General features: G+C 43.7%; 1 protein-coding gene across 1 annotated transcript in view; it reads left to right on the forward strand.

Annotated features, from left to right (window-relative positions):
* GC (GC vitamin D binding protein) overlaps positions 1–26,092 on the forward strand; it is a 39,363-nt gene that overhangs the window by 6,784 nt on the left and 6,487 nt on the right. Inside the window, exons 2-11 of the mRNA XM_074949934.1 lie at positions 5,919–5,988; positions 6,808–6,940; positions 10,142–10,353; positions 13,289–13,421; positions 17,086–17,180; positions 19,662–19,791; positions 22,497–22,699; positions 23,542–23,674; positions 23,873–23,970; positions 25,346–25,478. Coding sequence (XP_074806035.1) covers positions 5,919–5,988; positions 6,808–6,940; positions 10,142–10,353; positions 13,289–13,421; positions 17,086–17,180; positions 19,662–19,791; positions 22,497–22,699; positions 23,542–23,674; positions 23,873–23,970; positions 25,346–25,478 — 1,340 coding nt within the window. The remainder of the gene's footprint in view (positions 1–5,918; positions 5,989–6,807; positions 6,941–10,141; positions 10,354–13,288; positions 13,422–17,085; positions 17,181–19,661; positions 19,792–22,496; positions 22,700–23,541; positions 23,675–23,872; positions 23,971–25,345; positions 25,479–26,092) is intronic.

Raw genomic sequence — 26,092 nt, forward strand, 5'->3', positions numbered from 1 at the left:
CTCATAAATGCCAAGTCCATTTTTATAAATGGGATGTAGGGCCAGACATTAAAGATAGTCCGGTTCCTAGAGATGCAAATAGATGCCTAGTGGGATTTTCTAAAGAGCCTAGGTTGGGAGTTAGGCACTTGGACCCAGATCCTCAAAAGTATTTAGGTGCCTAAGTAAATTCAATGGGAGTTAGTCAAAGGTATTTAGGCACCTATCTGGGCCTTTGGCATATGCAACGACATTCCATTTTCCTCAGGGGTGCATGACCCCCCAACTCTGCCCCAGGCCCTGCCCCCACTCCACCCCTTCCCGCCCCGCTTCTTCCAGCCCCCATTCTGCCCCCTCCCTCGAGTGCGCCCCACCCTCACTTCTCCCGCTCCCCCCAGCGCCTCCTGCACACAGCTAAACAGCTGCTCCGCAGCGGAAGGAGCTGAGCAATGGGGCTGCTGGTGGATGCTGAGTGCCCACTCTTTTTTTTTTCCCTGTGGGTACTCCAGCCCCACAGCACCCATGGACTCGGTGCTTATGGCCCTAGGTGCTTTTGAAATTTACATCTGTAGGTACCTAAAAACCTTTGCAAATCTGGCCCTAACTACCTAAATCACTTTTGAAAATGGGACTTGGGGCTCCTAAGTCACTTTGGTGCTTTTTGAAATGTTACCCTTTCAGCTTTTCGCAGTAACTGGATTCATCCTGTCTTCACTACAAACACCTTTCCGGGTGTGAAAGTCACTGTGAAAATAATGTAAATGTTACAGCAGAGTGTCTAAAATTATACTAGAGACTAACAAATTTATTTGAGCATAAGCTTTCGCGAGCTACAGCTCACTTCATCGGATGCATCCGATGAAGTGAGCTGTAGCTCACAAAAGCTTATGCTCAAATAAATGTGTTAGTCTCTAAGGTGCCACAAGTACTCCTTTTCTTTCTGCGGATACAGGCTAACACGGCTGCTACTCTGAAACCTAAAATTATACTGATATTTAACCTGCTGGTACCACATCCAAACCCAGACAGTTTGTAGCAAAACCAATGGCACTTTACAGGGATTAGTGGCTTATTACCATTCCTTTGGCACTTGCTATAATTACATGAATTATAGTGCTCTCTGCTGAGGGTTGGTAATATGGGCACGCTGTATCATTTTATAGCAATTCCACTGCAATTTAGCATTAATGTTCACCTATTGCAAAGACTTACGGTAATTCCTTTTCATTCTGTCTGTCCTGATACCTGATATTTCTTTTGATAAATCCATTCAATCCTGTGCATTTTCCAGACTGAACATAAGATTGAGTGCTCTCTATTTCAAACAGATATGGTTCATAGCACCCTTTATTGGTTCTTATTACAAAAGGAATTGATTTCCATGTATCTGGTGCAATCTACAACTTTGTGAAGCCAGTGTTGCAGCTGAAAAAATGAAAGAAGACAATACAGAAAAAGACTAACATCAATAAAACAAGGATAAATTTCTTTTAAAAGTGCCTAAATGATTTAGAAGACTGAGTCCTATTTTCAGAGGTGACTTAGGCACTTAGCAGATTCGGTCTCATTAAAAGACAATGGGACCTAGGCCCTAAGTTAGTTAGGCACTTTTGAAAATTGTGTCTCTAGACAATTAGAGGGAGATATTCAGAAGCATCTTTTAATTTTTTTTTCAATGAGAGTTGGAGCCTTAATTCCTTTTAAAAATCCTAGTCTTCAGTGATGGCCACTATACAAACCACAAAGACAGATGGATAGATAGAGTTGATGAAGTAAGAAGTGAACGTCTACCTAATTTCTTTAACTAAAACTCTAATTGGGCCTGCTTCTTCTTTCACACTGGCTTTACACTGGTGTAACTTTATTGATTTCAACAGAACTACTAATGGGGTATCAGCTGTCAGATAACCACTGAAGAAGAGTTCTGTGGAGCTCAAAAGCTTGTCTCTCTCACCAACAGAAGTTGGTCCAATAAAAAATATTACCTTGCCCACCTTTTCTCTCAAATAACGCTTTACTATTTTTGTTAGATTGTCCTGAATACCCTGTTGCTTATAAAAGCCAGAAAGAAAACAGTCATCACCTACCACCCAACATGATAATTTAAGAACTTTTTTAATACTAATGAAAGGAGAAACCCTTCAACAATAGTCACCATTAAACTCAAAATTAAAATAGATAAGAGGAAAAAGGAGAAGAGCTTGATATCACAGAGTTTTGATAGGACCATGAATGAACAGGTTACCTACCTTAATGTAAGAAAAACACAAGTTTGGACCTAAACATGAAACAATGAAAGACCTTAATTGACACTATCACATGACAGGATAGAAGAAGAAGAAGACTAAGAGTAGAAAAGCATCAACCACAATATGTGATTAATATTATAAAGCTGCAGAAACTGACTGGTAGCAGGTCTCATTGATACAGTTGTAGGGACTTCCATAGGCCAGTTTATAATTGTGTATTTTGTGTATATATTTTGTGTTTTCACGTGTGCTAGCTGCATCTCATCTGTAACATCAAGTGATTAGACAGGATACAAAACATCAAAGTCCTGGACAAAGAGAAGTGCAAGCCAAGAAAGCAGGCTGTGGCAAAAACAAGTGAGCATGTCTGCCCGATGGGCAGATACATCTGCAGATCCTTCATTAACTTACATTTTCACTGAAAGACACACTGAAAAAAACCTGACTCTTGTACATTGACTACAGTGGGAGTCTCCCATATATACTAATTTTTCTCTAAGTTGTAAAGCAAGTTTTATAAGGTTTCTGTGACAAAAGAATGGATCCGTTAGGCTTTGTTTTTCTTTCAAATTACTATTCTTTATTTATACCACAGTAAGTAAGAGAAGAAGGCTATTCTATCTCTTTTCTTATCAGACATACCACAACATTTTTCAGGATTAGCCAGACTAGGATAAAAGAAAGTCACACATTAAATCGTAATGTGCCCACATTTTGTATGCAGTTTTCTTTAGGGGTGAATGGGAGCTGCTGGTTCTCAGCTCTTTGAAACTAGGGCTGTAATTTTATTGAGATGTGTAAACACAGACTTTAGAGCTACAACTGCATACCCTATGAAAAACATGAATGGGTCTTCCAGAAAGCTGATCAAATATAGCCAGTGAGTTCTGTAACAAACTGAAAATGCAGCAGTGCTTTCTTCTCTCTTTATTTCTTTTTGCTCTTCTTCCCTAAAGAAATATTCTAACACTTTAGTGTATGTTCTGTTTTGATTTTTAATGGGCAAAAAAACCCAACCACCTTCCACTCTTTCTCAGCCTGGCCACCTCCTACTACTTCCCCGGCCCCAACGAGAACAGGGATTCCCTGACAGTGAAGAATCCCTGAGCTCCTGTCCTTTGTGTGGGCCCAGGGAGGAGGATGGAATTGGAGAGAAGGGAGAGGTCATGTGATCCTCTTTTCCTTCCCCCCCCCCACCCCCCACTCCTATAAGCCTTGGGTCTCAGTGATTTGATCACTTGGTGACTCACCGTATCTTGAAATGGTTTTATGACTCGAACATTCATGAAGCGTTCTATACACTCAGATCACTGATACGTGCCTGCAGCTTTAACCGCACACTGACAAAGCCTTTTTGTGGGTGGTCAGGCTAATGGGACTGTCCCTCAGATTGCTAATAACCTGTGTCCTGCACTGGATATTGTATATTGATGGCTAAAGGAAAAGAAAGAGAGGGAGACATCATTTATTTGTAGGAAATATTGAGCATGTATTTTAAAATTCAGCCAGGGATGAAGAAAAATTCATTAAAAAAAATTAAATCTATCATATTGGAAACTGAGTTCTAAATTATACTCTTGAATGGGTCTCCCACTGATTTTAAAAGAAGTCTTTCACCAAAATGACAATACATTTATTTCCAGACTGGTTTCCCCACCCACACGAGGATCCTTGCCCTTCCCTAGTACACCAAGTGCCCAACTCTGCCACCATTACTTGCACTGTGTAGTACATAACTCCATGAGTAGCCATTGGAAACACCAAGTGGGTAGGTGGGGATGGGAGGGAAATGGGCGAAGCCAATGCACAAGCCAGCACCGCTGAATCGGTGCAGGGGGAGGTTATAATTTGCTACTGATAGAGGCCAGCAACAAATGACGCTCTGCCAGAAGCAAGTGGGGGCGATCGAAAGGAACTATGCCTTTCTTACTTCCCTGGGCTACTTTTACACCCCATCCCGCAGGCTTGTGGCAAAGCCAAAAATCTAGCTCTCAGTAAAACAGGTTCCAATTAGCATTATGCAAAGCTCTCCACTTTTCATTTTATGGCCAAGTTAATATTTTCACAAACACTAACTTTGTGTTCGCCACAAGTAAACACTGCTTTGCATGACAAAGATGCCCTTATTCTATATTTACCTCAGTTGGAAATTGGCCATTTCTGTCTGCCTGCTTTTATTTAAAGAAATGTTCCCTGCCTCATGACATCTGTGCATGAAGAATGGCCTCTAGCATGAAGAGCTTCAAGCATCCTTCTCTGCTGCTGTCTAAAGCAGATAAATGTGAGTGTAACGCAGCAAAGAGGCAGATGAGACGACTGGATCATTCCAGCCCTACTAGTAGCTTGAATTATTCAAATGAAGACGGCTCAGGCACTGAGCAAACTGGAATCTCATCAGACAAACAAGATGAGGGTTAAAAATGTTGTCATTTTCCCTCTGATTTTTTTCAAGCTTCGTTTAAATTCTGAAAATGCCCAGTAGTACCTGCTAAGTGACTTACAAAGAAGAATTTAGTCACGCCATGTGCATTCACCCTGAGGTGAAGTGTTTACTAAGAGAGTGTCACAGAACATCAGTGACGCATTAGGTTCAGTGATGCATTCCATTGGGGTGGAACCAATAGGGTTTTATGAAAATTAATTGGAATGCTGTGAAAATTACTCTGAGCCTACAGTGTCAAATTTAACAGAGAAATATGTTCTTTGTAGAGTTGTGGGGCTTTTCAGGGAGTGGTTTGAGGAGTTGGTTTGTTTTACACAATTCTGTGGAATTCTGCAGCGGGGATATAATTCTGTTTTGAACTCTATAGGCTGTTTTGAACCATCCTATGTTATTTTGTATTAAATGCTATAGGGATGAAATTCATCCCCATGCAGCGGGCCTGCACAAGCTTTCTGCACCACTAGAATCCTATTTTGAGGGCTTAAAAGGGAATTAATTGATACTTAGAAAATTGATGCTGGACCTCGGCACAGGGGTGAATTTCACCCCACTGCTTTTCTACAAAGATACCCAAACAACATGTGCACGTAGACAGTTATTTTCTAGTTATAATAGTGGCAAAATGTGTTTTTGTTTTTCCAGAAGAGATGGCTGGAATATGGGAATAGACATGTCCCTCCCCTTTCCATTTAAAAAATAAACCAACATCAAAAAGAAAAGGAGGACTTGTGGCACCTTAGAGACTAACCTTAGTCTCTAAGGTGCCACAAGTCCTCCTTTTCTTTTTGCGAATACAGACTAACACGGCTGCTACTCTGAAACCTGTCATTAATTCTCTCATCTTCTCATTTTGGAAAGAAGAGCCTGATCGAAAGCCCACTGAAGTAACAAAGACTCCTATGCACTTCAGTGGCCTTTGGACCAGACCCTCAAGAACATACAGATTCTATTTTAAATAGGTTTTTATACTATGCTCATCACCATGGTTCTGAGCACCTTCCAGAACCTCAGTAAGGGACGTGACTAAGATTTGTCATGTTTTTGGTCTCTCATCCTTTCCCAAAAGGAGAGAAGTGTGCAGTAGAACATGTTTGGGTAGGGTTTTTATGGTGTGTTTTTTGTTTTGGTGTCACTCAAGCCCGTCTTTGTCTTCAAGAGGACAGAGTGAGATATGCTTTGTTTTCTTCTGTGTCTGTTTTATCAAAACAAGTAACTGATCATAAATCCTCCTGTGACTGATTTTGCAGGTCGAGACTATGTACGGGACAAAATCTGTCAAGAATTCAACAGCATGGGAAAAGACAACTTCCGAACTCTGTATGTACCCCCCAGAACACTGAAGCATTGACTTATAACCCATACTGCTAAGACACAGCACACAAATCAAGTTAAAGAAAAATATTATAAAAAGAAAAAATAATGTTATAAGTTTTAACTATAATTAAATTCTATAAATGGTGAGTCCTATTGATTTCAGTGGGACCAGTCACATGAATAAAGTTAAACACCTGCATGTTTGCAGGATCAGGGCCTTAAACTGTAAGTTGTTTGTCTGCCTTGAATTTTCAAAAGAGTTAATTACCTAAATCCTATTGCATTTTAATGGAATTCAGTGCCTAGCTCCCTTAGGATTTGAAAATCCCAGCCTTCTACTTGAATGGCAGCATCTGTCTCTCTGACCCCATTTCTAGCAAGCTAGCAGGTGTCTATCTGAGCTGGGAAGCACGCTCCCAGCTGCAGTTTGGATGTACCCTTAGACATTTAACTGCCTGATCTGCAGCTGCTATCAGTACTTAGGCATGTATGTGACACCAGATGTATCCACAGATAACTGTAGAAGGAAATCTGTGTCCACAATTACTTCTGGCTGCAAAGCTGTGGGAACAAACTGGAAGCCTGGATACAGGCATGCTGAAAATAAGTCTCTATGGCTATAGCACAGATTCCGGTGACATTTAAAGAAGTCAAAATGTTGCTTTAAAAGAAAACGCTTGTCCGTATTTCAGACCCAGAGCTGCTATTCTTCATGTAAAACTTGTAACTGCAATCGGACAGATTTCTTTCAATAGGGTTTCAGAGAATAATAAATACTTCCCCAAACCGGCCATAAGAGCTTTGCCTCCTGTTTGTTCTCAGAGCAATCATCCTGAACAGCAAGAAATTCTCCAATGCCACCTTTGAAGAGATCAGTCACCTTGTGAAAGAGGTGGTCTTCCTGGCAGAAACGTGTTGTCTCAAAGGGGTTCACCCCAGCTGCTATGAAACTGGGGTAAGTCATGCTCTGTAGAATCACAGTATCTTAAACACGATGCATTTATTAAAGAAAACAGCTTCTAACTATAGACAAACAAACAGGCTTCCATGCAGCTTTGGCCTCAGCTTTTTCTCCCTTTTTTACCAGGCTCCATCCTGTATGACGACAAAGGAGACCCATTCCAATTTAGGCTTAAATAGTTTCTTGTAGCATTTATTTTGCACATTTTAAGACTACGCTATTACCAGCTATAAATTATCTCTTCTGGGGGGAGGGAGACTTTTTCCAAGTCTCTGGTCTCTGCTGTGTTCTTCCCCTTTTTTTCTCCACTCTCTTGTTGTCAGTCACTATCTTTTATACCCTATTCTGTAGCTTTGCACAGACTAAGTTACCTCATCTGTGAACCTATCCGTTCTAAATCCCTGACTAAACATTTTTATGCACAAATCACAATAACTAACCCAAACTAATACATTTTTGCTTAAACTTCTTTTTACTTGTCTTACTTGTATCGTCTGTTCTCTGCTATTAATCCCACTGGCTCCTTCCAGTTTTTTTAATCTTACTGGTCTGTTTTTGTGGCCTTGGGTTTTTGCTTGTTTTGGGAGCACCTAAAATTAACAATTCCCTCATGAGGCTCTGTTTCACTTTGCTATTTACACAGACCAAGGTTTTACAAAGCAAGACACACAAACCAGATTTCAGAGTTTATACAACCCTGAAGCTTTTCCAGCTACATTCAGGAATGCTGCATGAGCAGAGCGACACACAAATGCCTTTCTATTGTCTTATAGTACTATATATAATATTCATGTCTCTAACATTATTTAGTATATATATATTTGACTGACACAATTCATTATGCAGTTTCCCAACAGCACTATCTGGAATTCTGAATGGCATACAGAGGCATCTACTGGCTGAATAATATATTGCACATAACCATATCATTACATGCTTAAAGAGAGAAACAATGTGATGGTTCCAATTTATGTACAGTTATGTACATGCAATGTTGTTTACATTCCAATGAAAGTTTCAAGTGAAAATGGTGGAGAAGTCTGGGGGGAGGTGACTACGTATGGAAGCATCTTGAAATTAATTTAAAAGGTAACGCTGACTATGGCTGAAAGGCGGTGGGGTTTATTGTCTGTTCAGCGCACACATGTAACTCTCATTAATATTAATGGAATTTAATAGAGCTGGGATCCAGCTGCAAAAATCAGGTCTGGATCCAGATTTCAAGCAGCTTGTCATGTGATTAAGAGTTACAGAAAGGGTTAAATTTTCCTGGAATAAAGGAAATGGTATTATCCCTAAAGTCACTGTGACCCCTCTTTCCTCCAACCCTATGCTTTGGTTCAGAGCTTCTGCCTAAAACCTGCTGCTGGTGTCTTGCTACATATTTAAAGGAACAATACACATACCCTCATGTTGCCAAAAGATTGGGGTATGCTGATCCAAGCTTTTGGGTTGAGGCCATCTCTATTTTTTATTTTGGGCAAGTCACTGTCCCACCTTGTGCCTCAGTTTCCCCATCGGTACTATGAGGATAATCATTGTGACCTCCTCTGTAAAGTGCTTTGAGATCTAAAACTGAAAAGTGCTATATAAGAACTAAATGTTGTTGTTATATAGTGCCAATGGCTAAGTGGTTTTGCAAATCATATTCAGAGTATGGATGAGGAGCCCCAAAAAGTATTGGGCCACATTTCCTGTGCACAGATCACTGCTCTGGTTTAATCGCGTCTGGAGAAATACAAATGTTGGGATGACTAATATCTAAGAGACCGACTCCTCGTCGAAACGGGGTGGCCCACTTCTGCCAACTTAAATACCCATTTCTGGAGTTACACCTGCCTCTTTCCTCTTCAGACCAACTCCATCATGCCAGCACCAAGCCTGAGTGTGTGGACTGGGCATGGGCCAGTGCATTGATGTGGGTGAGGAATCTTCAGACTCTCACCCCAGCCACAGAAGACCCATTAGGTGGAGGCTACTTCCGCTATGTGGCTAAGTAGCTCTCCATGCCAGTTACATGCTCCTAACATGGGACAGAGAATTGGAGGACCATGAATGGCCAATCATCTGCTTCTACCTCTCCCACAGGCCTGCTCTCACCTGTCTGTGCCCTGCAGCCTCCTTGGCTCCATGCACTACAGCCCCCCAAATCCTACCTTTCCCTTCTACAGCAGAAATGCATCAGATTGACTGCCAGAAGACCCTGTGCAACAATAGAGGCAGAATTTTGACACTAAGCAACACAACCACATCCACTTTGAGCTACATCTTGCAGTCTTCTCACTTAAAACAAGTCAATGGGACTTTTGCCTTCATTAGGGCTCCAGAATCCATCCCTTTCTACAGTGATTACCATTAAAAATTGAATGTTTTCCCACAATTACCACACCGTAGTGTCTGAAATACTGCAGGTATCTCCTATGCTAAGATAGCCTTCACTGACCACATTGCTAACGCTGACTTTGTAATGCAGCCACTGTAGTTCTCCTTCTCCTCTTTTCTTGCTTTGCATTGGAGCCCCCACTATTTCTGGTGCTTGCTTTATGCATTAAGCAATTGGGTTTTTTACTGCTGATAGTGTAAGACGTTTGGGTCAGATACCTTTTAATGCATGTTTTGTGTTATCTCCTTCTTAGAAGCACCCTGAACATAAGTTGGCTTAACAAAAGTCAGAAGTTGGCCAGAGCTACAAGTGGTTAAGCAAGATGGTTAACAAAATTCTCACACAACTCATTCATCCCTCCTCCCCCCCCAAAAAAAGTTATCTTGTCCCTCTTCTCACCAGAGAATGAATAGCAGAAGGGGAAATCTCATGTTACTAAGACTGTATTACATTGACAAAGTATTCTGTGGTACATTCATGGGTATGCAATGAATTACTAACTAACGTGGCCCCAATAAACTCCATAAGTGACTGGGAGGGGTTGCAGCCAGCACAGAAGAATAAGGTAGTGACACTGTGGTTCTGTACAACATACCTGTGCTTATGTCCCCAAGATAGGTATCACCAGCCCAACCCCCCACAGGGCTCCTCCACAGAGCCCGCTTCTTTGAGCTGTGTGCAGAAGTGGATTTCACCTATAGAAGGAGGCAACGTTTTACTTAAAGAATGTGAAAACTGTAATTACTGCTAGACTGAGAACTTGGACATTAATGTTCTCTCATTTCTTTTTCTTCCATTCCACCCTACCCCAGTCTTCAGCTCTGTCTGCCAAGTCCTGTGATGAAAACTCTCCTTATCCTGATCACCCAGGGATTGCGGCTTGTTGTACCCAGCAAGGGTTAGAGCGAAAGCTCTGTCTGGCCGCCCTGCACCAACCGCCCAAAGAGTTCCCTACATACGTGGAGCCATCAAATGAAGAACTCTGTGAGGCCTTCAAGAAGGACCCCCAGGATTTTGCAGATAGGTAAGTGTAACCCACACACCTCCTGGATGTGGTGTTCTGGCCCATCTAGTGTCACCAAGACTACTTAAAGAGAGAGAGAGAGATTAATGAGTTTACTCTACAGCCAGCTGGCTTTTTTTCATAGATTCATAAATTCATAGATATTAAGGTCAGAAGGGACCATTATGATCATCTAGTCTGACCTCCTGCACAACGCAGGCCACAGAATCTCACCCACCCACTCCTGCGAAAAACCTCTCACCTATTTCTGAGCTATTGAAGTCCTCAAATCGTGGTTTAAAGACTTCAAGGAGCAGAGAATCCTCCAGCAAGTGACCCATGCCCCATGCTACAGAGGAAGGCGAAAAACCTCCAGGGCCTCTTCCAATCTGCCCTGGAGGAAAATTCCTTCCCGATCCCAAATATGGCGATCAGCTAAACCCTGAGCATATGGGCAAGATTCACCAGCCAGATACCCAGGAAAGAATTCTTTGTAGTAACTCAGATCCCACCCCTTCTAACATCCCATCACAGGCCATTGGGCCTATTTACCATGAATATTTAAAGATTAATTAATTGCCAAAATCATGTTATCCCATCATACCATCTCCTCCATAAACTTATCGAGTTTAATCTTAAAGCCAGATAGGTCTTTTGCCCCCACTTTTAGGTCAGGCTTTTAAAGACTCATGCTTTAAGCTGCAGAGGCCCCAGGTTCGATCCCGCCCGCGGATGACCGGGGTCTGTCAGCATTACATAAGCACTAAGAGTTTAGCTTATGAACTTTACACATCTTGAATGTATCCTGAGAACAACATTAAATCCCTTAGTTAATTTCAAACAAACTCATTCACTAGTCAACAGGTTGTCTCCATCAGATTCTGTTTTTTCTCTCTGACAAACGGTTGGGATGCAGACAAGTGTAAGTGCTATTAAATGGGGGTTAAGCACTTGATAGAAGTTTATCTTGTGTGCTTTATTGTCTCTGGCTCCTGCATGGATGCACAAAGCTGCCAGGGTACAAAGAACCTTTCTCCCCCTACCCACTATGTGTGCCAAGCACGAGGGTTAGAACCACAGTCCCTGGAGACGTGCTCCACTCATAATGGGGCAAAGGGGACCGTGGCTTAGCTTAATAAAATCTTATATGGTGTAGCAGTAACGTTCTTAAAGACAATGGGGTCGGAGTGTCTTTCTGGCTGCTGTGTGATCTGAAGAAGGGTCTCTGTGGTGCCTCTCAGCAATGCAGTTTTTAGAGTATCTTCTGCTTGGATTGCAGTAGTTGGGGGTCAGAAGGCACCAGGAAAGGCTGCGTTTCTCTTGGTTCAGGAAGTTAGGACTATTGTTTGTTCTGACTCATATGGTGGAGACATGGTGGAAAAAGTAAGGAGGGGAAAAGCAGAGAGCCCTCTGTAGATCCTGAATCTCTGACTTATTGTCTCATTCCTGGGTTCTCCTGAGGGACTAACATAGGGACTGAGGTTCAGATTTTCAAAGGCATTTAGGTACTTAAACCTGCAGATAGGCACCTAATACAAATGAATTATAATGCCTAGCTTACTCCAGTACCTATCTCCCATTGAAATGAATGTGAGATAGGCCCCTAAACCATGTACGACATTTTTGTAAATTCTGCTAGACACCTGTCTGCATCTTTAAACCCTAAAATCTGGCCCTGAATCTCTCTGTAGAGATTGATAGTAAAATTTCTTTTTAGATACTTTAGAGAGAGATTTTCAAAGGTACAACAGTGATTTATTCACACAACTCCCACTGACTATCAAAAGTATTTGATTGTCTTTGCAAATCTCTCTGCAAATCTCTCCCGAGACACATCAATGTGCGAAAGAGTTGTCTGATGTTAAGTGCCCAAGTTTGCCAACTTTGGACTTACGCCGCTGTTTATTGTTAGATTTATGAACACATTTACTTTTATTATTTCTTTCCTTCTCCTGGCGCTAGCTGTTTAATAGTCTTAGAAAATGTAACCAAACTACAAGATAAAGTGTCCAATGTGATTGCCTGTAAAGGAAGCAACTGTCTCATGCGCCAGGGATAAAAGAGAGATCCATTAACTCTGACATTTCACCCAAGCAAAACCAGGGAGAATTTGGAGCTCATGTACTATGTTTAGGGCCACCTCTGTGTGGGTGCACAGCTAGGCTGGGGAGAGGGTACATCCCTGTAACACAATAATATGGCAGTCAGTTGTGTGGGAGAGGCAGTTAGAACTACTGCCCGCACTCACAGGCCTATGGTGGATGGGAAGGGGCGTGATCATAGCTTTCTGTCGGCATTATGCTTTATACAAGCATAATGTCTCCCTCCATATGACTTAGGCACTACAGAGTCTCTCCTCTTTCCCCCACTTTGCACTCCATGGATGCACAGAGCATACCCTAGCTCTATGTATTTATCTTTTATTGCTAACCCACCTAATTTGCTCATCAGGGTTGGCAGATGCCAGTCATGACAAAAATGCAATTTATTAAACCATTTATTAATTTATCTGAAACTCATCAGGATGCTACTAAATAGCCAACTTAATATTTTTTATACCATGAGAGTTATGAAGACTCCGTAAGGTCAGGCTGACCTTATGAACTGTAATGATTGTCAAAAAATGCATACGAATAAACAAACTTGCTGGAGTATTTCTGTTCTGATTTTAGTTGGTGGAGCAGTGACTCATTCACATGGGTTTAAGCCCATTTTTGTGAACTGGTTTATGCAGGCAGCCTGCTATATGTTCCTGGCATTTTAAAAAAAAATTGAGAATAGCATACGTTACATTTGCAAAAACACTGGGATGGGATTTTCAGAAGCCCATAAGGGAGTCAGGTCCCAACTCTCTTCGAAAGTCATTGACTTTCTTCAGGTGCCAAATTCCTTTCGATGTCTTTGAAAATCCCTCTGAGTTAACAAATCCTCCAGCCAAGTACTGTCTCTTTTCTAGGTTTGCTCATGAGTATTCCAGTAACTATGGACAAGCCCCACTCCCAGTATTAGTGGGTTCTATAAAGAGTTACTTATCCATGGTTGGGACTTGCTGCATTTCACCAAGCCCTACTGTGTGCTTCTTGAAAGAGGTAAGTGTGTCCCTCCTTCACTTGCTTCCTACCAACTTCTATAGCACTACTACTCTAAAACCTTTTAAAAAATGTTGTCTCTTCTATTGGTTCTTTAATCTTGACACAGTCCCTATCACAGTGGCATGGCGGTGTGTGCGCAAAATGCAGTGCCACACATCATAAATTATATGTACTGTATAGAACAATGATGGAGTATTACCTTGTTACCTTAGAACATTCAGGGTGCCATTTGGAAGGCTACCAAAGGATGTAGCAATTCAGTCCTGGCATCCACTGACTTTTAATCATGATTAAGCTGTGTGACTCTCACCAGTTTTGCTCCATGAGGAAGCAAGGGAACATTTGCTCTGCATTTGATCCCCCTGGGTTTGCACTCCTTTAATATGTAATTGTTGAAGTCAAACCCAACATTCCAAATGAAACTCTGCTAAAGCTATTAAGTTTCATATCAGGACCTTGCTAAATCATGAATTTTGATAGAAAATCTAAATTTGTCCAAAGTCTACTCCATGTTTCACACAACTCTCGTCATCTTACCAACTGTCTATAAGATGCTGCCACACATGATGAAAATGAGCGCAATAAGGGGCTTGGTTGCACCACAATCAAACAATATCCCTCTTATGTAAACGACAGTCTTATTACACTCAAAGTTGTCTAAGAGGAGATAGTTACTGCCATTCATTCATTCGTTTTCATTTGTTTAAAAAAAGGCTACCCATCAAACAAGATATGGCCGAATAGTGTAGAGTCTTTCTGTGAGAGATCTATTGCTATGGAGATTCACTGTAATAGGCAGCACAGTTCCTTAAGGGAAACTATGAGAGAATGCAAAATAATTTCCTTGGTGGAGAGAGGGAGCTAGGAAATTAGTGAGGAGGGAGAGAAGTTTACTATGCCACTGGTACCAAAAAGGGGGTTTGCTCTGAATCAGCCTCCATACACTGTCTTACTGTGCACTTCAGGAAGATCGCATTTAGGGTCTATAGTTTTTATTTGGTTTCCTAGCATCACCATGCACCCAGACTGGAATAGGATTTGCTGCTAATGCAGTGGAGGCAGGTGCACCAATTCCCTTTGCTTTCAGTCTGTAGGGAAATTAAGCAAACATCACAAACATGATGTTCATTTCCTACTAAGTGGCAGCTGCTAAACATCACTCCAGTCATTTCCAGCAACCTGGAAAACTATGTTTCAGAGTAGCAGCCATGTTACTCTGTATCCGCAAAAAGAAAAGGAGTACTAGTGGCACCTTAGAGACTAACCAATTTATTTGAGCATAAGCTTTCATGAGCTACAGCTCACTTCATCGGATGCATTCAGTGGAAAATACAGTGAGGAGATTTATATACACACAGACCATGAAAAAATGGGTGTTTATCATACACACTGTAAGGAGAGTAATCACTTAAGATGAGCTATTACCAGCAGGAGAGCAGGGGGGAGAAAACCTTTTGTAGTGATAATCAAGGTGGGCCATTTCCAGCAGTTAACAGGAACGTCCGAGGAGAAGTGGGGGGTGGGGGAAATAAACATGGGGAAATAGTTTTACTTTGTGTAATGACCCAGCCACTCCCAGTCTCTATTCAAGCCTAAGTTAATTGTATCCAGTTTGCAAATTAATTCCAATTCAGCAGTCTCTCGTTGGAATCTGTTTTTGAAGTCTTTTTGTTCTAATATTGTGACCTTTAGGTCTGAAATCGAGTGACCAGAGGGATTGAAGTGTTCTCTGACTGGTTTATGAATGTTATAATTCTTGACATCTGATTTGTGTCCATTTATTCTTTTACATAGAGACTGTCCAGTTTGACCAATGTACATGGCAGAGGGGCATTGCTGGCACATGATGGCATATATCACATTGGTAGATGTGCTGGTGAACGAGCCTCTGATAGTGTGGCTGATGTGATTAGGCCCTATGATGGTGTCCCCTGAATATATATGTGGACACAGTTGGCAACGGGCTTTGTTGCAAGGATAGGTTCCTGGGTTAGTGGTTCTGTTGTGTGGTGTGTGGTTGCTGGTGAGTATTTGCTTCAGGTTGGGGGGCTGTCTGTAGGCAAGGGCTGGCCTGTCTCCCAAGATTTGTGAGAGTGATTGGTCGTCCTTCAGGATAGGTTGTAGATCCTTGATGATGCGTTGGAGAGGTTTTAGTTGGGGGCTGAAGGTGATGGCTAGTGGCGTTCTGTTATTATCTTTGTTGGGCCTGTCCTGTAGTAGGTGACTTCTGGGTACTCTTCTGGCTCTGTCAATTTGTTTCTTCACTTCAGCAGGTGGGTATTGTAGTTGTAAGAATGCTTGATAGAGATCTTGTAGGTGTTTGTCTCTTTCAGAGAGGTTGGAGCAAATTCGGTTGTATCATAGAGCTTGGCTGTAGACGATGGATCGTGTGGTGTGGTCTGGGTGAAAGCTGGAGGCATGTAGGTAGGAATAGCAGCAGTAGGTTTCCGGTATAGGGTGATGTTTATGTGACCATCGCTTATTAGCACCGTAGTGTCCAGGAAGTGGATCTCTTGTGTGGACTGGTCCAGGCTGAGGCTGATGTTGGGATGGAAATTGTTGAAATCATGGTGGAATTCCTCAAGGGCTTCTTTTCCATGGGTCCAGATGATGAAGATCTCATCAATGTAGCACAAGTAGAGTAGGGGCATTAGGGGACGAGAGCTGAGGAAGCGTTGTTCTAAGTCAGCCATAAAAATGTTGGCATATTGTGGGGCCATGCGGCACTTCAAATCAGCGGCACTGCTATGGGTACCCACATGGCCCCACATGGCAGCACTCCTAAAACTAGCACACTGCAAGCTCCAGTCCAGAGCCACAGATGGAGGATCACTGCTGTGAGCTTCTCAACATGGAGATCAGGATCTCCCAGGGGTGGGGAATCACACATTGGTGAGAGGGGATCATATATTGCTAAATAGTAAAGCAGGCCTGGCTAGATGAGAGAAGGTCCTGGTAGGGAAGCAGAGGTCCCAGACTGTAAAAGATAGAGAATCACCCCCTCTGGATGATAGTGATCTTAAGAGAAAGGAAGTAAGTTTGCAACTCTAAATAAAAATAAAGAGATTCGGAAGTTAAAAGCCACTTTTGAAAAGGAGTGAATTACTAGGAAGGGAAATGCAAATGACTGAGAACTGCCAAGTTAACATATTCAGACCTGAATTTCTGACACTCCTCAGAACAGAGAAGAGGGCAGCAGTTCGTCAGCATTGCAACCAGTAAAAAGGGTATTCATGACAGGAAGAAGGGGCTCCAGTTGGAGTACCCTAGGTGACAAGACATCTTACATGAGCCTAAAGACTATATAAATATCTCCTTGAACCATCGCAAAACTGAAGGACCACAAGTGATAGTGGACATCTAGGAAAGCTGTGTGTAATTTCAGCATTGCATTGAGGGTTAATGGGGATATTTAGATTCATTTAGGATAATAAACTGAATGACACACTGAATGCATCCGATGAAGTGAGGTGTAGCTCACGAAAGCTTATGCTCAAATAAATTTGTTAGTCTCTAAGGTGCAACAAGTACTCCTTTTCTTTTTGCGAATACAGACTAACACGGCTGCTACTCTGAAAACTGACTGATAGGAATGCTCCCGTAGACTACAAGTAAAGGAGTCAATCTGTGCCTAATGCAGTTCTTCTCCTTTCTGTTCCAGAGGTTAGAAAGAAAGACTCTGTCCATACTCACCACCATGTCAAACAGAATTTGTTCCCGCTATGCAGTATATGGGAAAGAAAAATCAAAGTTCAGGTACAAAGGCAATACTATATGTTCAGAAGTGAAGGTGTTTCATATTTGAATTTCCTGTTTCCTGTAAATCTGTAATAAGATTCAGCAGGATTTGAAAAATAAGTGCACTATTGTATTCTGTGGAAAAGTACTGTATTTGGTAGAGGTGCAAGGCAACCAGTCTAATCTATTACCATTCTTTTGTAGCATGTCAGAGCTGTGAAATCCTTGTTTAGATGGGCTCCCATTCAACCCAAGATTATTTCAACTGACATGGCTACAGATCTCTCTTGTATATGGTTGGTGGAGTCTCACATCCAATTAGAAGGGTGCTCAAGAGGCATATACTTACTGTTTCTATTCTGCAGAGATGAGAGAGTAGATTGGGCTTTCGGCTTTGTAGTGGCATTGTGAACAGCGGGAGTGTTGTTTGTGTACTGAACACAGAGAGCAAGATATTAATGTTCCAGGCTCTTGACTAGTGCCTGAAGGTGGGATAACATAACAGTGTATCAAGGATAAAGGTGGCAAGTGCTCATGGATACTCTTGGTTTCAGAGTTAAATTTGGGTATGGAGCCATGCCTCTGGATTTCCCAACTCCAGCTATTTAGGCCAACATCTTCAAATGAGATGTCTCAGGTTTGGCACTTTAATTAATGTACTGCTTTTCAGAGCTGCTCAGCACCCATATGGAATCACAAGTGCTCAGCGCCTCTGAAAATCAAGACCACTTATTTAAGTACTTACACAGGGAAGGATGTACCTAAATTTAGCCACCCATGCTTGAAAAAGCTGGTCTTTTTCTTTCCCAACTACACTGTTTTAATGAGATTCTTTCAAACATTAGTCCATCGTTAGAGAGGGCTAAAGTATGACATCTCTACTCACCTGTAACTCAGTCATTGCTCAGGCATCATTCCCAGTGACTTCACAGGGAGCTTGCCAGAGTAGAACAATATACCACGTGAGGAGGAATTGGCCCAATGATCCTGGTTTATGCAAGCATGTTAAAGCATTTCAGTCTTCCAGTTCATTATGGTGCACTCACCATTAGAACACCCACTTGCAACAGGGCATAATGTTGCAGGTACGCCCAGTTCCAACCCCTTCTGCTGGCCATCTCCATCTGCGTGGGTCTTCCATGGCCTGGCCCTCCAGGCAAGTCACCTAAGAGTTCAAAGTTCAATCCCCTTTCAGGGCACTCAAAGTCCCAACACACACACAAGCTCCTGAGCTCAACTCACCGTTCTTACTGGACTTCTCTTCAGTTCCCTGCCCCTTATAGCCTCCCCGATACAGAAGCCTGCTCTGCAGGTCTCTTCTATTCTTTAGTCCCCTTCCAGAAGGTCTCCCTGGACACCTGGCCCCTTGTTCCAAGGGTCCGCCACAGTAGTTAGCTCTATTCCTGTGGCTCAGTTCTTCAGCCATAGACAACACCAAATTCATAGGCCTTCCCACACAGACAAATACTTCTGCCACTACAATCTCTTCCACACCTAGCTCTCTCAGCCTGTGTAAAGCCCAGCAGGTCTATACACAGGCCTGCAGGGTTGCCAGGCAGTGAACACCAGCTCCACACTGACACCTGTTACCAGCTTGTGCACCCCAACCCATGACCCACTGCAGATACCAACCCCAGGAAGTCTCACCTCTAGGGGTTTGACAGACAACAGCCTCATGGCACCTGATTGTCTTCCCACACTGTATAAATCCAAGGGCCATTCCAGGAAGTGTCTAGGCAATAATGCAGAGTACTAGCTAGCTGCCATGACCACCCTACATTCTCTGTTCCTGAATTCCCAGTATTGATCTTGAATCTTGACCCCCATTCGAACCCTGGAATACCCACATGGCCCCCGATACCTGGTATTGGCCCTCGGCCTGATCTCCAACTTGTCTCTAGCTCTGTTCTTTGGCCTGACTCGCTGCCTGACTATTGACCCTGGTACTTATTCTGAAGCCCAGCGGTTGTTTCTGCCTACTGAGTTCCTGCCACTAGTCCAGCCTATCTTCACCCAGGATCCTGACAGCCTGCTTTTAAGGCCCAAGTGCCTGATGGATCACCACCTAACTCAGGCCAGGAGGCAATCAGTCATTCACCCCACTGGTGTTGGTTGTGTCTCTAATTGAGGTTCTTCCCTTTCTCTGGCAGGTGAAGGGGAAACACCATCACACTGCTTTTCTATTTTTAGTCCATATTTTAAAAAGCCATAAGGTTTATGCGAGTCATCTTAGTAGGTTGAGAGTTAAAGTATTGGCAATAAAAGACTTTGTTGCCCTTCCCTGCTCCTGGTTCAACATTCAATAAAAAATGTACCGTATTTGTTTTTTCAGACCTTCTGCAGCCATAGTGTGAAACAAGCAAATCTCTTTTTAGTTACTCGTGTTCTAAATTCGTGGCACTTATCCTACAAATGTCAATAGACAGGACTTAAGAACAGTAGGCAGACTTTGGAATGGCTAAAATACCTAATTCCATTTTGCATTTTGTGACTGTCTAGCACCTTAACAATGTTTGCTCAGAAGATACCCTCTGCCTCGTTTGAGGACATTTCCCCACTAGCTGAAGACTCTGCTGAGGTGTTTTCCAAGTGCTGTAATTCCATGGCTGAAGACTGCATGCAGAAGGAGGTAGGAATCCCAGAATTCTAAACAGAGCAGACCTCTTAGGTCATCTAGCACAGTGGCTCTTCACTTTGTTGAGCCCACAAGCCAAAAAATGGCCCCAAAAGTCATGCCACAAAAGCTTGTGGGATTTGGATCAAAGGGAGAAACAATGGGAGGCATTGGAATGCTTTGAGCAATAAGTTGGGCAAACTGTCAGGTCTTGAGGACTTGGGTGTAGGGGTGGTGGGGACGCTCAGTGGGGCTGGCAGGGGTCTGATGCTGGGTGGGGGTTTGGGAGCCTAGGGGATGGTGGGCTGTTTCCTTTCTCTTCTCCCACCTCTGCCTGCTTAGTACTCACTTCAATGAGCACTGCTTTGGGATGCTGGCTCTGCAGCCTCTAGAAACAGCACATCCGCTACCCCAGAATTAGGTTCTCTAGGCAAGTGGGAGGAGGGGAAGGCAGAGAGCTGTGTGGTGACTGGGTTGGGAGGTGGAAAAGGGCTAAGGTGGCAGGAGCAGCAGAAGAGAAAAGGGAGAGAGCAAGATGTGCTCCCTGGATCCTACAAACTGCAGGATTTGGCTTTTTTCCCCTCAGTCCATAAAATAAGGGTCACACACTATAGACTGAGAAACACTGACTTAGTCCAGACTCCTTGCTGGTGCAGTAGTAAACCACATTGTATGCTTGGTTGTGCTTTGGTGCAGTTTTGTTTAACATGTCTCAAGTAGTTGAACTTCCACAATCACTTCCCTTAGAAAATTCTTAGGAGAAGGCCAGAGTTTGAAAGTATTTTGGCTGCCCAATGGGAGTTAGGAACCTAAACACCTTTAACAATCTCGCCTGAAGTGCATAAGCTTCGTAAGTGCTATCATTTCATTCTTCAAAGGGGCTTGTTTTGTTTCTGCTGCTTATTCCCTCTGGGTTTCTTTTCCTTTAGGGTATGTCTATACTTACTGGTAGGTTGGCACTGCTACAATCGATGCAGCGAGTATCGATTTAGCGGGTCTGGTGAAGACACACTAAATCGATGGGAGAGCACTCTCCCGTCGATTTGTGTATTCCACCTCCCCGAGAAGCATAAGGGAAGTCAACAGGAGATGCTCTCCTGTCTACCCAGCGCAGTGTAGCCACTGCCGTAAGTGGATCTAACTACATCGACTTCAGTTACGTTATTCACGTAACTGAAGTTGCGTAAATTAGATGGATTTACTGTGGTAGTGTAATCCAGCCCTAGTTTCGGATGACTGTACTAATTAAAAAAACTTCTTTGAAATGGGATCTCTAGAGAGTAGCATGAGTGATTCCATTCAATTTCCCATTTCATGTATTTATTTCTGTATTTGTAATTGAGTTTTCAAATCACCAGCTAACTTATTAGTATAATAATCACTTGCGCTGCTAATTGTTTCCCCTATTTCTTTATTTACTCTTCCTCATGGAAGAAGTTGTTAACAGATGGATTTCTCTATCTGATAGGTGCCCATCACACTGCTGTGGAGTTTGAGTAAATACATCCATTGAAAATTCTTTTATTCAGTTTCTATATTGACTCACCCATTAGTTTCCCTCCGAGACAATAATGTATTTGTGGGGGAAATGTCTTCCTAACCTCAGTCTTTAGGCTTTATGTCCTAAAGTTTGGGATTAATATCAGTTCTACAGTTTTATCCTAGATAGTCAAATAGTGGATGATATTCTTATTCAGATTGGGCCAAGATTTTCAACAGTGACTAGTGATCTGGGGTATCTCAATTTTGGGGTGTCCAGCATCAGATACTTACAGATTTCAGAGAGTGAGTGCTCAAAGCTTTCCAAAAAAATCACCTTGATGGTATCCCACGTTGGGCACCTAAACATGGAGGTACCAGAACTCACTAGTTACTTTTGAGTGTCTTAACTTCAATGTCTAATCCTCTTCTAAAATCGACTCAGCTTTTACAATGATGCCTTGTGACAGTAAGATCCATGTGTGCAAACAAAGTTGGCTTTGACTGATTACTGTTAAGATGATATGGACTCTAAGCATTTGAAAACTGACACGTAATCCTGAGCATTGCACCCAACCCTGCATTCAAAGTCCAATACCAAAGTTCACTAGTTGGACTTCGTGATGTTTGTGGCAGGTAGGAAAAGTTAAGCCAGTTTTCAGAGGCTGCAAAAGCCAGAGTCATGCCTTTTGGGTATCTCAACCATCAGGAATTGGTTCTGATATTGTAATCCTTCTACAACGTGTGTTTATTGTTTGACACATTGTCAGTTTGAGACCGTTTGGGATCTAGAGTTGTTTGACAGCACAGAGCTAAATTTCCCTCCAGCTTGTGCAATTCACTTAAGGTCTTATGAACTCACTTGTTTTTCTCACTCTGAACTCCAGGAACCAGATCCAAAGCCCAGGCAGTAACTGGAAACGCTGCTGGTCCAAACACAACAGACTTCTTATTAATAATAGATAAGACACTGGAGGAATGACCGCAGGGCTGGGAGTCAGGGGGTCCTGAGAAGTAATCTGTCACTGACTAACCATTTGGCCTTGAGCAAATCATTTCACCTTCCTGCTTGTTTCCCCATCTGTAAATGGGGTTGATAATATTTATCCACATGCCTCCTAAGGGCATAGCGGGAATTTAGTAGTCAGTGTCTGCACACTGCTTAAGACAGGTAAACCATTGTAAAAATGTCAGGTATCACTATACTTCAGCCCTTAAACTCATTGCTGTCTTCTTTATAGTTATCAGAACTCACCACAAAAATCTGCACTAAACTATCATCCAAGGACGAAAAATTTTCTGATTGTTGCAAAGGAAAAAATCTCCTGGAAAACTACTTCTGCATGTATTCACTGCAACCTGCTAAATCCCCTCAACTGCCGGAACTCCAAAGGCCCACAGACGAACAGCTGTGCACTGGTGATGGGAGCCATCAGATGGATCGGTACCTAGTCTCATTGCCCTCCTTCCCCAGCCCAGACAGAACAATGGTTACTGCTGTCCAAGCGGAGCCTTAGTTTCATTCTAACCCTTCTGAAAGGCACTGGGTTAATTGCCTTTGGTTTATGATTATTCATATCACTTGTACGTCAGCAGCATCAAGAGGTCCTCGTTGAGACAGGGGCCCATCATGCTTCAGTGCTGCATAACCCTAATAAGAGACAGTTCCTGCCCCCAAAGCACTAACCATCTAAATAGACAAGACAGACAGTGTGTATGTGTGGGTGGGGGGGAGCAAATACTATGATGTGAAAAGAAGCACAGAGAGATTAAGTGACTAACCCAAGGACACACAGGGAGTCAGTGTCAGAGCCAGGAATATAACCCAGATCTGCTGAGTCCCAGTCCTGTGCCTTAACCACAAGACCATTCTTCCTCTCTTCAGGGATATTACCCAGCAGCTCCCAACAGGATCAGGGTCCCACTGTGCATGTTGCTGTACTGACACACAAAGACATAGGCCCAGAGCTTCAAAGGTATTCAGGCACCTAACTCAATGAGAGATAGGCACCTGGGTATCTTTGAGGATTTGGACCACAGTCCCTTCCCCCAAACAGCTTACAATCATAAGCAGAAATGTAACGATGATGGGAAGTGTCAGGAAATGTTAAGAATAGGTGGCACTACGAGCCCTGCCTGTAATCCACACTGGAGAAATTGGTGGTTTTGTCGTTGTAAGAGAGCATCATCTAAAGCTTGTCAGCAATGCTGAAAGGAGGGATCTGGTTTCATCCCATGATGAACACGCAAACTAGAGGGTACCACGTTTTTCTTGTCCTATTGCAGATTCATATTTGAGAAAGCGCGAAGGCAAACCAGCATCCCAGAGGTGTTCCTAAGTAAGGTGTATGATGCTACCCATAATCTTGTCAATGGATGCTGTACCGCTGCGGATTCCGTTGCTTGTGTCTCTAGCAAGGTAACAAGTGTAATCGTTTTCTCTCACACGTTCAGATGCCCTCTGCCTTGCTCTTAAATTTCTCCTTCCCCTAAAATCTTTCCCAAACTCACACAGAGCTTGTATGCGCCAGCCACAGCTAGCGGATCAGGACAATGCATTGTGACAGACAAGGGGATTTCTTGATTATAGAAATATTCCTTTCTTTCTGCACTGCAGAGGCCACAGCTGAAAGGGGAGATATTCAAATTCCTAGCAAAGGCCAATGAGCTATGTGGAGAATATAATGACCTGACGTTCCTTGAATTCAAACAGAGGTAAGAATACACATTCCTGATCCTGTAAGCTCTTCTACTTCCGCCATTTGCTCCTAAAGCTTCTCCTCCATTCTTGACTAATAGGGCACTGCCTGCAATATGTCCTGAATATTCCTACGCCTTTTTAAACAACTTCATTTCAGCTGTGTCTTTGCCCCTTTTAAGTTTACTTTCTACACATGTTCTAGTGACCAAGTTCACAGGCGCGAGTGTTTTGGGAAACATAGAAATTTGAAGTGAATCATGGAGGATATTCACAGAAAGCAGATCTATTTGGACCAGAAACCTCACAGAGAATTATGCTCCTCAACTCGCAGCATAGAAATAGCCCATGTGACCTGTGTCCAGTCAAAAGTGCTCAGAATTAAGGGATGTGTAAATTATCTGTGGCCCAGAGGTGATTTCTCTTGAAAGGGGACAAGGCAATGACTTCTTCTGCCCGCTTTAGTTTTGAGGCAGGGCCAGGGGTGGCAGGTCTGTATAATTTTTGGTGGTGTCCAGAATGGGTCCAAGTCCTGCCTGCCTGCCCCCTCCCACACACACACACCTACACCTGCCTAAGTCTCTGGGAGGGAGTTTGGGTGCGGGAGGGGTGCAGGCTCTGGGAGGGAGTTTGGATGATGGGTGCGGGCTCTGGGCTGGGGCAGGGGGTTGGGGTGCAGCAGGGGGTGAGGGGTGCGGCACTTATCTTGGGTGGCTCCCGAAAGTAACCCGCACACCCCTCTGGCAGTGGTTCCTAGGCGAGGAGACCGGGGGGGGGGGGTCTCCGCGTGCTGCTGCCTGCAGGATCCGCCTCTGCAGCTCCCATTGGTCACAGTTCCCGGCCAATGGGAGCTACAGAGTCAGTGCTCAGGGCAGGGGCAGTGCGAGAAGACCACCCCCACGGGGCCACGGGGACGTGCCGGCCTCTTCCAGGAGTGGCGTGGAGCAAGAGTGAGCAGGAAGCCGGCTTAGCCTCGCTGCGCTGCCGGTGGCAGTGGTCGGGGGCCCCTGGGCCCTTTTAAATCACTCAGGAGTGGCAGGCGGGGCCGGGAGACACTCCAGGGGAGGCATGCGGGGGCTATACGAGGGGCCAGGAGAGAGACCGGGCCCTGAACATTGGTGGAGCCAGGCCCCGGGGCCCGGAATATTCCTGGAGCACGGGCACCACAGGCCCATATAACTCACCACCCCTGGGCAGGGCTGCTAGTAGCTGAGGTTGCTGGTGGGTGCAGTGAATCAGGCCCACTGAGTGCTGTCCTGTGCTCCTTAGAATCGGTGAGCGTTTTACCACTGATGTATTTGTACACAAATTGAACAGATCAGTGTAATTTTTAGTGCTTATTCTGTCACTAACGCGTCCTTTAAAATCTGACCTGTTGCCACTACATTGCAGACTAAAAGAAAGCTTCAGCAAGACAATGCCTGATACAACCCCAGCCTCCCTTGCCGAGCTGGTGGAGCAGAGAGCCAATTTCGCCTCCACGTGCTGTATTATGAATGCACCTCCAGTGTACTGTGGCATGAAGGTAAAGTGCCCTCTCTTTCTCTGCTCTCTTCAGTGAGGTTCAGGGGATATTTATTTGGTTTTCATCTGTCATGTGACTCCTCCTGTAGCTGCTGTGACTCTGCATTTAGGGCCAAATCCTGCAAATGGCCACACAACCCAAAAAGCCAGCTTTTGTATTTGCTAGGGATCCCTGACAAGGCCACAGAGGAGGGAATCTTCCCTGCCCCTAAGGTCATGGAGTCCCTACGCTTCCCGTGGCTTCCTTACTGATTCCATATCTGCTCTGGAAGAGCAATGACCATTGGATGCAGGTACCAGGGAGTTCTCTGGCCCTGCATCCTCTCCTTCCCAGACATACCCCAGATCTTCTTCCCCAGGAGGTCCTTCCCAGACCTCCTACCCCATCTCTTCCTGAGAGTGCAACAAGAGCTCCTGCAGAACTAGTGCCCCTGAATGGCACCTCCAAAGTCCTTCCCAGGGTACTACCTCCACCCTTAGGGCAAAAGCCACACTCCTCCTGGAGCACCAAGCAGGGTGTATCCGGGAGGAGAAGCTCCCTTATCCTTTGACTGGGTGCACCACGTACTCCCCCTGTGCTGCCCACACTCCCCGTCACCCCATGGCCCACTGGAG

This window comes from Natator depressus, chromosome 4, assembly GCF_965152275.1.
Source record: "Natator depressus isolate rNatDep1 chromosome 4, rNatDep2.hap1, whole genome shotgun sequence".
NCBI lineage: Eukaryota > Metazoa > Chordata > Testudines > Cheloniidae > Natator > Natator depressus.